Source organism: Chiloscyllium plagiosum, chromosome 3 (assembly GCF_004010195.1).
Source record: "Chiloscyllium plagiosum isolate BGI_BamShark_2017 chromosome 3, ASM401019v2, whole genome shotgun sequence".
In the NCBI taxonomy this organism is placed as follows: Eukaryota; Metazoa; Chordata; class Chondrichthyes; order Orectolobiformes; family Hemiscylliidae; genus Chiloscyllium; species Chiloscyllium plagiosum.
The window spans coordinates 70,084,304-70,100,511 of record NC_057712.1 but is presented as its reverse complement, the minus strand read 5'-3'; the positions used below and the strand labels follow the sequence as shown (position 1 = coordinate 70,100,511).

General features: G+C 35.1%; 1 protein-coding gene across 31 annotated transcripts in view; it reads right to left on the bottom strand.

Annotated features, from left to right (window-relative positions):
* Window positions 1-1,673: 1,673 nt before the first annotated feature.
* The window catches only part of LOC122544790 (neurofilament heavy polypeptide-like), a 196,001-nt gene continuing 181,466 nt past the window's right edge, over window positions 1,674-16,208 (bottom strand). For 11 of the 31 annotated variants that reach the window (XM_043684122.1, XM_043684136.1, XM_043684139.1 and 8 more), the window contains 10 exons: window positions 14,871-14,915; window positions 13,303-13,323; window positions 11,962-12,006; window positions 10,775-10,819; window positions 10,479-10,523; window positions 8,233-8,277; window positions 5,609-5,629; window positions 4,324-4,380; window positions 2,921-2,965; window positions 1,674-1,786 (listed from right to left, as the gene is read on the bottom strand). In XM_043684122.1, the coding sequence (XP_043540057.1) occupies window positions 1,689-1,786; window positions 2,921-2,965; window positions 4,324-4,380; window positions 5,609-5,629; window positions 8,233-8,277; window positions 10,479-10,523; window positions 10,775-10,819; window positions 11,962-12,006; window positions 13,303-13,323; window positions 14,871-14,915 (467 nt within the window). In that variant the 3' untranslated portion in view covers window positions 1,674-1,688. The remainder of the gene's footprint in view (window positions 1,787-2,920; window positions 2,966-4,323; window positions 4,381-5,608; window positions 5,630-8,232; window positions 8,278-10,478; window positions 10,524-10,774; window positions 10,820-11,961; window positions 12,007-13,302; window positions 13,324-14,870; window positions 14,916-16,208) is intronic. The other 20 variants (XM_043684127.1, XM_043684158.1, XM_043684151.1 and 17 more) reach the window with 20 other exon arrangements.

Here is a 16,208-nt window from a genome sequence, read left to right as displayed (position 1 = left end):
AGACATGCACAAGAATTCCTAGAAACATGGCATTCCAACAGGAAATCTATCAGCAAACACATTGAGTTAGACCCCATATACCAACACCTGAGAAAAGGAACAGGAAGTGACTTCACCACAGAAAATAATATCACCACAGGAAATGACATCACCAACCCAAACATATAATTAGAAAGCAGGAATTTTCAGCAATGCTTTACCTGAGGCCCACTGAAGATGTTACCTAGTAGGGTAATGAAACGTCTGGAAATGAACCTTTCAGCTCAGTGAGCAAACCTACATCCAAAACCTCAGCCTGAGCTAGAAATCTTCTCAAAACTCTTCACTGGTGTTCAAAGATACACTCCCCACTTTTGAACATAATTACAATATTTGCTTCCGCTATTGTATTGGACACAATGAAAATTATCTGAATCTATAAGTTAACCATCAATCATCATGTCCATGTACCAATGACCGAAAATTCAAAACCACCCATCTTGAAAGCTTAGCAGTTATATTTAATCTAAAGGCTCCCAATTATTGGACCTCAGAGGTCAACCATCTTGCAGGAGAAGACCAATGCAGCTAAAGGCAGGAAGTACAGGTCACTGCTGGTGGAGAAGTAATCAATGGCCTGAGGGTTAGGATTAAGGAGAATAGAAAGCATAAAAGGTGAAAATCCAGGCCTAGATGTCAACAATCTTGGAACTGGGTGAGAATGCAGTGTTGGAATGGAATGCAGTGTTGAAAGGGTGCCTTTATAGTTACTAAGCCACCATTTTCCTGACAGCAATCTGATGTTTCCCTACCTCAATGTCAAATATCTCCTGGGTGAGTGGTGCCTTTTGTTTGACCATAATATGAATGCATTTTCCATAAATCATAAAAACCTAGTATCCAAGCTCAGTGGAAAAAAGGAAGGCAAATGGTATGAGGGCTTTATTTCAAAGGGAAATGGAGTATAAAGAAGAGCTTATTAAAAAAACATAAGATTTTTCCAGGCTTGATAGAGTAGATGCTGAAAAGTGATTTCTCCTTGTTGGAGAGCCAAGAATCAGAGGACATAATCTCAGAGTAATCTCAGACTGGCCACTCACTTCCTATCGATCAGGTGGAATACCTTGTCTCAGGGTTTGTGAATATGTTGTTGTTTTATTACAGAGGGCTGCTGAGGTTGGGTCATTAAGTGTACTTAAGGCAGAGACAGAAATAATTTTAATCAATTGAGGAATCAAGGGGTGATAAAGAAACAGCAGCAAAGTGGAATTGAGGATGTGCATATTAGCCATGATCTCATTGAACAGCTCAGAGAATGGTTGGCCTACTTACACTCCTACATTTTATGATATTAAACCCTCTATGGTTTCTGGTCAGTATCCTCCTTCAACATAGAAGGCTGCGCTGCACCTCAAAAATTGGCAAAACTTGACCCAATTCCTTAGCAAATGTGTTGTAAGATAAGTTTGCTGAATTTTAATTTGAACATCACTTTATGACATTAACTGGGTTTCACCATGGTTTATTACGACAAAATTGTGAATCGATTATTATAAGGTATTTGCTTTATTTAGGTTAAACTTAATTTTCACTCTATTCATAAAAGGATATGTAAACTGATGTGTGAATGTACAGACATGATAAACCATGCTCCCACTTCAGAGACTCACTCACAATTTCATGCCTTGGACATTGGAAGAAAAGAGAACTTAAGAGGTTAGAAACAGACATAAAGCTCTCACAGCTTGAATGTTTGTGTTACCTTCCTTTGTAGGTTTTTCTTTCACTTGCTTCACAGTTTTGGCTTCTAAATTGTGATAAACAACAGAATTAGGTTTGATATTAATCATATTTTAATTACCCATGAATAATAACTAGAAATTAGTCTTATAGGATGAATATTCAATGCATTTCATGTATACATGCAATATTTAATATGACACAAAAAATAAGCAGGTGTATCCGCAAAAAAAAGCTGTTATCCCAACTCATTTACTGCTACTTTAGTGGACAGCAACATCTTAAGGTGTTAGAGAATCCAGGGTGAGAATATGATTAATGTAAGCCAAGTGCTGACATTGACTATTTCAATGTCTCACTGAAATGAATAAGCTCATCACCTGACCACTGTCAGTTTCTGCTCCTATTTACAAATCTCTGTGGCCATTCACCTGTTTTAAAAGGAGGTGAGAAGAGATGGCAAAGTTGTTACTACACATATTTAATAATCTGTTGTAAAAAGTGTAATGGAAAAAAGATGGGTGAAGAGCAAATGGAATCCCAGTATTTAAGAAGGGGAATAGAACAAGTTCGGAGAAAAATTGACTCTTTAGTTTTATATCAATGATAGGAAAAAAGTGGATCATTGAGTTTACTTCAGGCCGAGATAGAATGATTTTTAATCGATGGAGGAATCAAGGGGTGATAGAGAAATGGTAGGAAAGTGGAGCTAAGCATTAGCAAATTAGCCATGATCTCATTAGATGGTTCAGAGGATGATTGGCCTAGTTGTACACCTGCATCTCATGAGCGTAAACCCTCTATGGTTTTTGTTCAACATGCTCCTACAACATAGAATGGTGCTTTGCAAAAATTGGCATAACTTGATCCAAGGCCTTAACAAACGTGTCGTGAGATACGTTTGCTGAATTTTAATTTGAACATTGCTTTGTGACATTACCTGGGTTTCACCATACGGTTTATTATGACAAAACTGTGAATCGATTATTATAAGGCATTTTCTCTAAGTAGCGAAAACCTTAATATTCATTCAACTTATTAAAGAATAGGTAAACTGGTGCGTAGATTTAGAGACACGATAAACCATGCCCCCACTTCAGAAGAATCACTCATAATTTCATGCCTTGAACATTGGAAGAAAGGAGAACTAAGAGGTTAGAAACATGCATAAAGCTCTCTAATAGCTTGAATGTTTGTGTACCTTCCTTTGGAGGCTTTTGTTTCACTTTCTGCACAGTTTCGGCCTCTAAATTGTGGTAAAGAATAGAATTAGGTTCAATAGTAATCATAAATTAATTTAACCATGAATAGTAATCAAATATTAGTCTAAGATGAATGTTGAATACATTTCATGTATACATGCAATAATTAATATGGTACGAAAATGAGGCATTGGTTTCCCAAAAAAAGGCTGTTATCCCGACTCGTTTACTGCGACTTTTATAGACAGCTACATCTTATGGTGTTGGAGAATCCAGGGGTGAGAATATGATTCATGTAAACCAAGTACTGACATTAACTATTTCAATGTCTCATTGAGATGAATATGCTCATCCCCTGACCACTATCAGCTTCTGCTCTTATCTACAAACTACTGTGGCCATCCACCTATTTTAAAAGAAGCTGAAAAGAGATGACAGAACTTGGAGTCAATTTTGAGTTTATTGACTGTTTTAATTGTACTATGTTGGATTATAGTCATAGGGAGACTGACCTGATTTGGTTGCGTGTCTCCATGTCATACCAATATAAGAGAATTGGCTTTCTTTAACCACCTGACTTTCCACAATTTTGTAATCATCACTATCATCTAATCCAGAATTGATTATTATAATAAATATTCATAAACACATTTTAAGATGTTGTCAACTGTCTTTTAATTCCTTAAGGATTTAAAGAAACAGATAATATTCTCGATTTTCTAAGTTATTATTCGATTTGCTGGAACTCGTTAACTCTGACAAATTGTTTTTCTCCGTTAAGGAGGAAAGTTCACTGCAGGACCAAATCAACAGGTAGCAATGCAGTCAAAGTTCACTTAATGATAAACAGATCATAAATTCAATCCTTATATATCTTCTAATAAAGAGAATGGAAATTAAATTCATTTTAATTGAGAGCTGATAAATGTAGTCCAACCATTAACACATTTCTAGCCAAAAGGTCTTACCTATTTTAGATTATGAACCATTGACAAAATGATGCCGTGCTTATCATTCTAAACCCTTTATGGTTTCTGGTCAACATCCTCCTACAACATAGAAGGTTGTGCAACACCTAAAATATTGGTATAACCTGACCCAATCCCATAACAAATGTCTTGTGAGATAAGCTTGATGAATTTTAATCTGCTCATCATCTTATGATGTTAGTTGTGTTTTGCCATATGGTATATTATGACAAAATTGTGAATTGATTTTTACAAGGTATTTGCTTTAACTAGTTTAAACTTAATTTTCATTCCATTTATAGGAGGACATGTCAGCTGGTGTGTAAATTGAGAGTCATGAGAAACCAATCATTTCAGAGACTAACTCACAGTTTCACACCTTGAACATTGGAAGAAAGGAGATCGATAAGGTCTCACATGCATAAAGCTCTCACTTTTTGTGTTACCTTCCTTCGTAGGTTTTTGTTTCGTTTTCTTCACAGCTTTGGCATCTAAAATGTGGTGAACAATTTAATTAGGTTTGATAGTAATCATAATTGTCCATGAACAATAATCAAATTTAGTCTTATAAGATGAATATTCAATGCATTCCATATATACATGCAATCATTTATATGGCACAAAAAGTGAGCAACTGTTTCCCAAAAAGTGCTGTTATCCCCAGTCATTTACATCTTGAGGTTTTGGAGAATCCAGGGGTGAGAATATGATTAATGTAAGCCAAGTACTGACATTGACTATTTCAATGTCTCATTGAGATGAATATGCTCATCCCCTGACCACTATCAGCTTCTGCTCTTATCGACAAATGAGTGTGGCCATCCACCCATTTTAAAAGGAGCTGAAAAGAGATGACAGAGCTGCTACTAAACATATTTAATAATCTGTTATAAAAGATGTATTGGAAAGAAGACTGATGGAGACCAAGTGTAATTCCTATATTTAAGAAGGGGAACAGAACAAGTCCAGACAAAAATTGACTATTTAGTTCACATTGATGATAGGAAAAAACATGGATCCATTTGAAATTGTTGAACAGACTCCACAGAAAAATCCCTGTAAAAAGATATATTCAGGGGACTGAGACCGAATTTTTGTCATTAAGTTAAGAGCCAAAAATAGAACTGGCCCAAAGAATGTACAGTTTTGAGGAGAACTTAATTAATAAAATTTTCATATTACATTGATATAGGTGAGAATCACTGAGAAGTGGTGTGACTGTTAATTGTTTCCACCATGAAATAGAATGCACTGAAAATGAGAGGTATGAGCTGAGAAGCGGAACTTAATTTCTTTGAGGCTTGACAATACCAGAATGCATTTACACAAAGCACAGAATATAACTTCATAAGGAAAATTGTCAGAGATGTAAAGGTATTGAATCTAGTTCAGAGATTAATGATGAGAAGAATAAGGGTACTTTTTAAATGCCCAAACTAAAGAACTATTTAACACTAATGTATACTAATTGTTTATTTAGCACAATGTCATTGATAATATATAAACACACACGGTGCACAAAGTTGAACTACAAATGTTATAAATTTGATTTAAATCCAAACACTGAGAAAAGTATCAGAAGATTGAGTGAATTAGAAACACAGAATATGAAATACACAGAAAAAACTACTTTGCATCTAAAAGATCTAATCATTTAACTCAACAGCCAGGAAAACAATAGTAACATTATTGGATAAAGTCTCTAGAGAGGTCACTTACCTGTTGCTTTTGGCTGTACTGCTGTGTAAGAAGAAAAAATAAGAAATTGAGATAATAGGCTGGATTTAATGCAGCCTATCATGGGCAGAAATAAAATAGCCAGCCTAATAGACAGTTACAAAAGAGCCTCTTCAGTTTCACAGTGGCTACAAAACATTCCTCAATTACGTCTAAGAGAGGAGAGGCCTGATGCAGGATTCAAACATAAACTTGTAAACAACTTTAAACGCAGGATTAAAAAAAACTTTCAGACAGAGACAGCCAACCACGCTCCAGATACACTCAAAAGAAAGATCTCTTTTTACCCTCAGATTTCAAGAGAATTAGCAAGCAACAAAGAAAATTTAATGATGTTTACAAAGTGTCAAGAACCTTGGTTGAAGCAATGTTTCATTTAAAATGAACAGTACAATCATAACTTTATGTAGGATCTCTTCTTGAACTACTCTTTAAGAAGGGTTGAAACAAAGACACATCTACCTACTCAAGTTATATTAGGACTTTGCATAACTATCTTTAAGTAAACATGTGGCCAAATCTTCGGGAAACATTGAAAATATACTTCCATGTAATTAGTTACCATATGGTGTTAGAAGCCTCACTGATTTTTCATTTTTTTTGTTATTATTTTTATCATCTTTGGTTTGGAACTATGAACTGTGAGCTGAAGATGATCTTTGGATTGTGAGCAACAGCTTGATTTTAAAAAGAAACAGACCAAACAAACTGATATTTGTATTCGGGGCCAAGCCTGAAAGTTAATGGCAAGTTAAGTCTTGTTAAAAATACTCTATTGACAATCTGACTCCAGAGGCGCATTATATTCAAGCTGATGGCAGATGTTATTTGTTAATTGGGACTCAGTGGGGAGATGGTCAGTCTGCAGGGAGAGGCCAGAGTTTGAACTATATTTTGAACTGCATTTGTGGTAGAACAACTGTGTTGGCGAAAACTACAGCATGGTGATTTGCTTGCTCCCTAGTTCTCCTCTCATTATCAAGTTATTAATAATTTAGAGAATAACATCTAAGTTTATAAGAATTAAAAGAATATTCCTTGGAGCCTACTGGAAGCTACCTGCATTCATTGGTGTTGTCAGAAACGAAGCAAGATGTAACCTCATATAAAGGTGATGTTATAGGTCGTGGAATCTGCTTAAGTGAACTTGCCAGTTACATCTCATTTATTTATTTTTCTTTTGATTTATCCCCTAACTGTGTCTGTTTTTCTGTCTGTCTTTGTGTAAGAGTTGGAGCTAAAATAAAGTGGATTAGATTTAAGTGTAAGACATTAATTAAATTATTTTGCAGTTTAACTTTGCTTTGCTAAAGCTGCTATGTTATTCATAAAATGCTAAATCTTTTGAATTGTAAACTTCATGTCTGGTAAGAGTTATTCTCAAGATTTGGTATTAATTATTCAAAACATCTTATTAGGAACCATTGGTATCAGTTTTGTGGTCACTGTGTATTTTAACTGTACTGTGTTGTGAAAACAGGGATAGGGAGATTCATTTGATTTGGTTGGATGTCTCTGTATCACATCAATATAGCAGAATTGGGTTTCTTTAATCATTTTACATTCTATGATTTTGTAATCATCAGCATTATGTAATCTAGCACTGATTCTTATAGTAATTATTCACAATACTTAAATAAGAGTTGACAACATTTTATTAATTCCTTTAGAATTTTAAAGAAACAAATAATATTCTAGAATTTTAAAGTTTCAATTCTATGTGCTGGGAGTGAGTGGATAAAGAATTGAGGTGGAAAAAGCACAGCAGGTCAAGCAGCATAAAGGAGAAGTAAAGTTGACGTTTCAGGTCAGAATCTTTCATCAGCCCTTCTCCTCTGATGTTGCTTGACCTGTTGTGCTTTTTCCAGCTTAACTCTTTATTTACTCTGACTTTCCAGCATCTGCAGTTAACACTATCTCCAAACGTACTGGTACTGGTTAACTAAGTCACGTGGATTTTCTGGAAAAGAAACTAAACCTGAAGGAGAAGGAAATTGCATTGTAGGATGAAGTCAATCATTAGCAATGTTGACAAAGTTAATTTAATGATGTGAAATTTCTCCTTGCTGCAGTTTTAGACAAATAATTAGTTCAATGCTATAGGTTTACCCGAGGGGTATTAGTAAAGATAGTAGAACCATGAACACATTTCCAGCCAAAAGGTGTTACCTGTTTTACACTATCAATCATTGACAAATCGATGCTGTGCTTATTATCTTAAACCCTCTGTGGTTTCTGGTCAACATCCTCCAACAACATAGAAGGCTAAACAGCTCCTGATAAATTGGCATAACTTGACCCAATCCCTTATCAAATGTGTTGTGAGATAAGCTTGTTGAATTCTAATTTGAACATCACTTTATGAGATTAATTGGGTTTCACCATATGGTTTATTACGACAAAATTGTGAATTGATTTTTGTCATATTTGCTTAAACTAGATTAAACCTAATTTTCATTTTATTATAAGAGGATGTGTAAGCTGTTGTGTAAATCTAGGGTCATGATAAACTATCCATTTCAGAGACTCACTTCACAGTTTCATGCCTTGGATATTGGAAGAAAGGAGAACTAAAAGGTTAGAAACAGCTTGAGTGTTTGTGTTACCTTCCTTTGTAGGTTTTTCTTTCACTTGCTTCACAGTTTTGGCCTCTATATTGTGGTAAATAATAGAATTAAGGTTTGATAGTAATCATAATTGAATTGCACATAAATAATAACCAATAATTAGTCTTATAAGATGAATGTTGAATGCATTTCATGTATACATGCAATAATTAATATGCCACAAAAAATGAGGCAGTTGTTTCCCAAAAAAAGGTTGTTATTCCCACTTATTTATTCTACTTTCTGTGGACAGCAATATCTGAAGGTGTTGGAGAATCCAGGTAAGAAAATGATTAATGTAACCCAAGTACTGACATTGGCTATGTCAACATCTTATTGAGATGAATATGCTCATCACCTGACCACTGTCACTTTTTGCTCCCATCTGTAAACTACTGTGGCCATTCACCTATTTTAAAAGAGATGACAGTTGTTACTACACATATTTAATAATCTGTTATAAAAGGTGTATTGGAAGAAAGACTTATAGAGAACAAATGTAATTCCTATGTTGAAGTATGTGGGGCAGAACAAGCCCAGTAAATCAATGATATAAAAGAATTGAACAGATTCTGTTAAAACTTACCTTTTAAAAATCATTCAGGGAATCGGGGGCTGAGACTAAATATTTGCCATGATCAGTGTTATACAGACAGCCAAAAATGGAACTGCCCCAAAGAACATACAATTTTGAGGAGAACCTAATTATTAGAATTATCAGATTATAAGATACTATTGAGAGCCACTGAGAAGTCCTGTGACCGACAATTGCTTCCATCATGAAATTGAATGCACTGAAAATGTGAGGTATGGGCTGACAAGCAGAACTTAATTTCCTTCAGGCTTGATAAAACTATCACACATATACATAAGGCACAGTGTATGAGTTAATAAGGAACAATTGTAACATATTGAGTCTAGTTAGGCAATTAATGATGAAAAGAAATAGATTGGCTTTTTCTAAATACATACAAAAAAGGAACTATTTAACACTAATATATACTACTAGTTTGTTTAGCAAAATGCCACTGATAATGCATAAATGAACAAGCTGCACAGAGTTGAACTACAAACATTATAAATTTGATTTAAATTCAAACACTAAGAAAAGTTATCGGAAGATTGAATGAATTACAAACACAAAAATACACAAAACTGCAAGTAAAAGATCTAGTCATTTAACTCAACAACCTTTGCAAAGCAACAATACTCCAATCCCAGGAAAACAACATAGTTCAAGAAGTTTGATGAGGAACCATTGGGGTCAGTTTTGGGGTTAGTGAGTATTTTAATTGTACAGCTATAGGAATGCAGGGATAGGGAGGCGCATTTGATTTGGTTATACGTCTCCATGTTATAGTAACGTAAGACAATTGCTTTCTTTAATCACCTTATACTCTATGATTTTATAATCATCACTGCAATGTAATCCAGAATTGATTCTTATAATAAGTATTCATTAAAAGGTTGTGCACTATTATTTAATTCCTTAAAGATTTAAAGAAACAAACAGTATTCTAGAATTTCAAATCTATGTATTGGTACTGGTTAACTCAGTAGCATTATTTTTCTATGAAACACCTGTAGTTATATTCCATCCCAAGATAGGAGTTTTCAGACTCGCAAAACTCAGAAGGGGGAAATTTCATTCCAGAACCAAATCAATAGGTAGCAATGTTGAAAAAGATCATTTGATGGTGTGAAATTTCTCCATGCTTTTAGACAAATAAGCAGTTCAAAGTGATAGGTTTGCCTTGTGGAGTTGGTAAAGATATAGAACAAAGAACACACTTCTAGCCAAAAGGCCTTACCCTTTTTACATTATCAATCATTGACTAAATGAAGCCTTGCTACTGGATTTATATGCTCTATGGTTTTTGGTCAACACCCATTTACAACATCAAAGGCTGAAAAATTAGCAGGACTTGACCCAATCCCTTAGCAAATGAGTTGAAAGATAGGGTTGCTGAAATCTGTTTTGAACATCGCTTTATGATGTTAATTGGGTTTGACCATATGGTTATTATGACAAAATTGTGGATCTATTTTTACAAGGTATTTGCCCTAACTAGATTAAACCTAATTTTCATTCTATATATAAGAGGATATGTAAGCTGGTGTGTAAATTTAGAGACATGATACACCATGAGACTCGTCACAGTTTCATGCGTTGAACAATGGAAAAAAGGGGAACTAAGAAGTTAGAAACATGCATGAAGTTCTCCGAGCTTTAATGTTTGTGTTACCTTCTTTTGTAGGTTTCCATTTCACTTGCTTCGCAGTATTGGCCTCTAAATTGTGGTAAACAATTAGGTTCAATAGTAAACATAATTTAATTGTCTATGACAAAATTGTGAATTGATTTTTACAAGGTATTTGCTTTAACTAGTTTAAACTTAATTTTCAATCCATTTACAGGAGGACATGTCAGCTGGTGTGTAAATTTAGAGTCATGAGAAACCAATCATTTCAGAAACTAACTCACAGTTTCACACCTTGAACATTGGAAGAAAGGAGATCTATAAGGTTAGAAACATGTTACCTTTCTTCGTAGGTTTTTGTTTCGTTTTCTTCACAGCTTTGGCCTCTAAAATGTGGTGAACAATTTAATTAGGTTTGATAGTAATTATAATTACCCATGAATAATAATCACATTTAGTCTTATAACATGAATCTGTTTGTCTGTCAGTCTTTGTGTAAGAGTTGGAGCTAAAATTAAAGAGGATTGGATTTAAATGTTAGACATTAATTAGATTATCTTGTGGTCTGATTTTCCTCTGCTAAAGGTGCTATATTATTCATAAATTGCTAAACCTTTTGCATTATAAACCTGGTGTCGGGTATTGTTTGTCTTGTACTGGTTATCCAAAACGTCTGATTAGGGTGGGGGTGGGAGAAAGTAGCATAGAGTACAATGGGTGAGTAGAGGAGGGGATGAAGTGATAGGTCAAGGGAGGAGAGGGTGGAGTGGATAGGTGGAAAAAAGTAGCATAGAGTACAATAGGTGAGTGGGGGAGGAGATGAAGGTGATAGGTCAGGGAGGAGAGGGTGGAGTGGATAGGTGGAAAAGGAGATAGGCAGGTAGGACAAGTCCGGACTCACCCTAGTTCTAAACTTGCAGCTCAGCACTGTCCCCATGACTTGTCCGGCCTTGTCCTACCTGCCTATCTCCTTTTCCACCTATCCACTCCACCCTCTCCTCCCTGACCTATCACCTTCATCCCCTCCCCCACTCACCTATTGTACTCTATGCTACTTTCTCCCCACCCCCACCCTCCTCGAGCTTATCTCTCCACGCTCCAGGCTCACTGCCTTTATTCCTGATGAAGGGCTTTTGCCCGAAACGTCAATTTCGAAGCTCCTTGGATGCTGCCTGAACTGCTGTGCTCTTCCAGCACCACTAATCCAATCCCATAACAAATGTGTTGTGAGATAAGCTTGATGAATTTTAATCTGCTCATCATCTTATGATGTTAATTGTGTTTTGCCATATGGTATATTATGTCAAAATTGTGAATTGATTTTTACAAGGTATTTAATTTAACTAGTTTAAACTTAATTTTCATTCCATTTATAGGAGGACATGTCAGCTGGTGTGTAAATTGAGAATCATGAGAAACCAATCATTTCAGAGACTAACTCACAGTTTCACACCTTGAACATTGGAAGAAAGGAGATCGATAAGGTCTCACATGCATAAAGATCTCACTGCTTAAATGTTTGTGTTACCTTCCTTCGTAGGTTTTTGTTTCGTTTTCTTCACAGCTTTGGCCTCTAAAATGTGGTGAACAATTTAATTAGGTTTGATAGTAATTATAATTACCCATGAATAATAATCACATTTAGTCTTATAAGATGAATATCCAATGCATTTCATGTATACATGCAATAACTAATATGGCTGAAAAATTAGGTATTAGTTTCCCAAAAAAAGGTTGTTATCCCGACTCATTTACTGCTACTTTTGTGGACAGCAACATCTTAAGATATTGGAGAATCCAGGTGAGAATATGATTATTGTAACCCAAGTACTGACTTTGACTATTTCAATGTCTCATTGAAATGAATAAGCTCATCACCTGACCACTGTCAGTTTCTGCTCCTATCTGCAAACCACTGTGGCCATTCACCTGTTTTAAAAGGTGAGAAGAGATGGCAGAGTTGTTACTATACATTTGTAATAATCTGTTATAAAAGGTGTAGTGGAAAAAAACTAGTGGAGAACAAGTGTAATTCCTACATTGAAGGAAGACAGAACAGGTCGATAGAAAAATTGAATATTTAGCTTCAAATCGATGGCAGGAAAATAAAATGGAATCTGTATGGAATGATTGAACCAACTATAGAAACTTACTATTAAAAATTCATATTTGGGGATTCAGAGGGCCGAGAATGAATATTTGTAATGATTCCATGTTATACAGTTAAGCTGAGAGGCAGAAATGAAACTGGTTTGAAGAATGTACAATTTTGAGGAGAACTTGATTAATAAAATTATCATATTACAATGATACTAGGGAGTGCTACTGAGAGGTCTTGTGACTGTCAATTGTTTCCACCATGAAATAGAATGCACTGAAAATGAGGTGGGGGCTGATAAGCCAAACTAAATCTTCTTTGAGGCTTGACAGAACTAGCCCAACAATACATACAAGGCACAGTATATGTATTGTGGCATTGCAGGGTATGTTAAGGTATTGAGTCTAGTTAGGAAACTAATGATGATAAGAAATAGTCTGTCTTTTTCTAAGTACCCAAACTTAAGAACTATTTAATACTAATGTATACTAATTGTTATTTAGTGCAATGCCACTGATAATATATAAACATGCAAGGCACAGAGTTGAATTACAAATGTTCTAAATTTGATTTGAATTCAAACACTGAGAAAAGTTATCAGAAGATTGAATGAATTGCAAACACAAAGTCTAAAAATGCATAGAAAAAACTATGTTGCATCTAAAAGGTCTAATCATTAAACTCAACAGCTTTTGCATGGAAAGAAAGATCTAATCCCAGGAAAATGACACAGTAACATTATTGAATGAAGTCTCCAGAAAGGTCACTTACCCGTTGCTTTTGGCTGAACTGCTGTGTAAGAAGAAAAAAATGAATAAATGAGATAACGGGCTGGATTTAATGTAGCCAATTGTGGTGGAAATAAAGTAGCCAGCCTAGTAAGCAGTTGTAAAAGACCCTCTTCAGTTTCACAGTGATTGCAAAACACTCCTCTGTTAAGTTTGAGGGGAGACGTCTAATGCAGGATTCAAATATAAACTTGCAAACAACTTTAAATGCAGGATAAATAACTTTCAGACAGGGACAGTCATCCACACTCCAGATAAACCCAAAAGAATGATCAATTTTTACCCTCAGATTTCTAGACAATTAACAAGCAGCAAAGAAAATTTAGTGATGTTTACAAAATGTGAAGAACCCTGCTTAAAGCAATATTTTACTTTAAAAACTTTAAAACAATTAGAACTGCACATCGAAGTGAGGTCCTGCAGAGTCTCTTAAGTTACTCTTTAAGAAAGGTTGAAACAAAGGCACATATACCTATCCAAAGTTATAACTATCATTCGGTGTACATATGGTCAAAACTCCTTGTTATCGGGAAATATTGAAAAATACTTCCATATAATCAGTTACCATATGGAAAATGAGGCATTGGTTTCCCAAAAAAAGGCTGTTATCCCGACTCGTTTACTGCGACTTTTATAGACAGCTACATCTTATGGTGTTGGAGAATCCAGGGGTGAGAATATGATTCATGTAAACCAAGTACTGACATTAACTATTTCAATGTCTCATTGAGATGAATATGCTCATCCCCTGACCACTATCAGCTTCTGCTCTTATCTACAAACTACTGTGGCCATCCACCTATTTTAAAAGAAGCTGAAAAGAGATGACAGAACTTGGAGTCAATTTTGAGTTTATTGACTGTTTTAATTGTACTATGTTGGATTATAGTCATAGGGAGACGGACCTGATTTGGTTGCGTGTCTCCATGTCATACCAATATAAGAGAATTGGCTTTCTTTAACCACCTGACTTTCCACAATTTTGTAATCATCACTATCATCTAATCCAGAATTGATTATTATAATAAATATTCATAAACACATTTTAAGATGTTGTCAACTGTCTTTTAATTCCTTAAGGATTTAAAGAAACAGATAATATTCTCGATTTTCTAAGTTATTATTCGATTTGCTGGAACTCGTTAACTCTGACAAATTGTTTTTCTCCGTTAAGGAGGAAAGTTCACTGCAACATAGAAGGTTGTGCAACACCTAAAATATTGGTATAACCTGACCCAATCCCATAACAAATGTGTTGTGAGATAAGCTTGATGAATTTTAATCTGATCATCATCTTATGATGTTAATTGTGTTTTGCCATATGGTATATTATGTCAAAATTGTGAATTGATTTTTACAAGGTATTTAATTTAACTAGTTTAAACTTAATTTTCAATCCATTTACAGGAGGACATGTCAGCTGGTGTGTAAATTTAGAGTCATGAGAAACCAATCATTTCAGAGACTAACTCACAGTTTCACACCTTGAACATTGGAAGAAAGGAGATCGATAAGGTCTCACATGCATAAAGCTCTCACTTTTTGTGTTACCTTCCTTCGTAGGTTTTTGTTTCGTTTTCTTCACAGCTTTGGCCTCTAAAATGTGGTGAACAATTTAATTAGGTTTGATAGTAATTATAATTACCCATGAATAATAATCACATTTAGTCTTATAACATGAATCTGTTTGTCTGTCAGTCTTTGTGTAAGAGTTGGAGCTAAAATTAAAGAGGATTGGATTTAAATGTTAGACATTAATTAGATTATCTTGTGGTCTGATTTTCCTCTGCTAAAAGTGCTATATTATTCATAAATTGTTAAACCTTTTGCATTATAAACCTGGTGTCTGGTATTGTTTGTCTTGTACTGGTTATCCAAAACGTCTGATTAGGAACCACTGGAGTCAATTTCGAATTTGTTGAGTATATTAATTATACTGTGTTGGATTATAGTCATAGGGAGACTGATCTAATTTGGTTGTGTGTCTCCATGTCATACCAATATAAGAGATTGGGTTTTCCATAATCACCTTATGTTCCATGATTTTGTAGTCAATACTATCATGTAATCCAGAATTGGTTATTACAATAAATATTCATAAAGACATTTTAAAGTGTTGTCAACTGTCTTTTAATTCCTTAAAGATTTAAAGAAACAGATGATATTCTCAAATTTTTAAGTTACGATTTGGTTTGCTTGAACTCGTTAAGTTGTTTTTCTCCGTTAAGGAGGAAATTTCACTGCAGGACCAAATCAAAAGGTAGCAATGCAGTCAAAGTTCACTTAATGATATGATATTTCTCCTTGCTGTGGTTTTCAACAGATCATAAATTCAATACTTTTATATCTTCTAATAAAGAGAATGGAAATTAAATTCATTTTAATGGAGAGCTAGTAAAGGTAGTCCAACCATTAACACATTTCTAGCCAAAAGGTCTTACCTGTTTTAGATCATGAACCATTGACAAAATGATGCCGTGCTTATCATTCTAAACCCTCTATGGTTTCTGGTCAACATCCTCCTACAATATAGAAGGCTGCCCAACACCTAAAAAATTGGCATAACCTGACCCAATCCCATGACAAGGTAAAAACAATGACTGCAGATGCTGGAAACCAGATTCTGGATTAGTGGTGCTTGAAGAGCACAGCAGTTCAGGCAGCATCCAAGGAGCTTCGAAATCGACGTTTCGGGCAAAAGCCCTTCATCAGGAATAAAGGCAGTGAGCCTGAAGCGTGGAGGGATAAGTGAGAGGAGGGTGGGGAGAAAGTAGCGTAGAGTACAATGGGTGAGTGGGGGAGGGGATGAAGGTGATAGGTCAGGGAGGATAGGGTGGAGTGGATCGGTGGAAAAGGAGCTGGGCAGGTCGGACAAGTCCGGACAAGTCA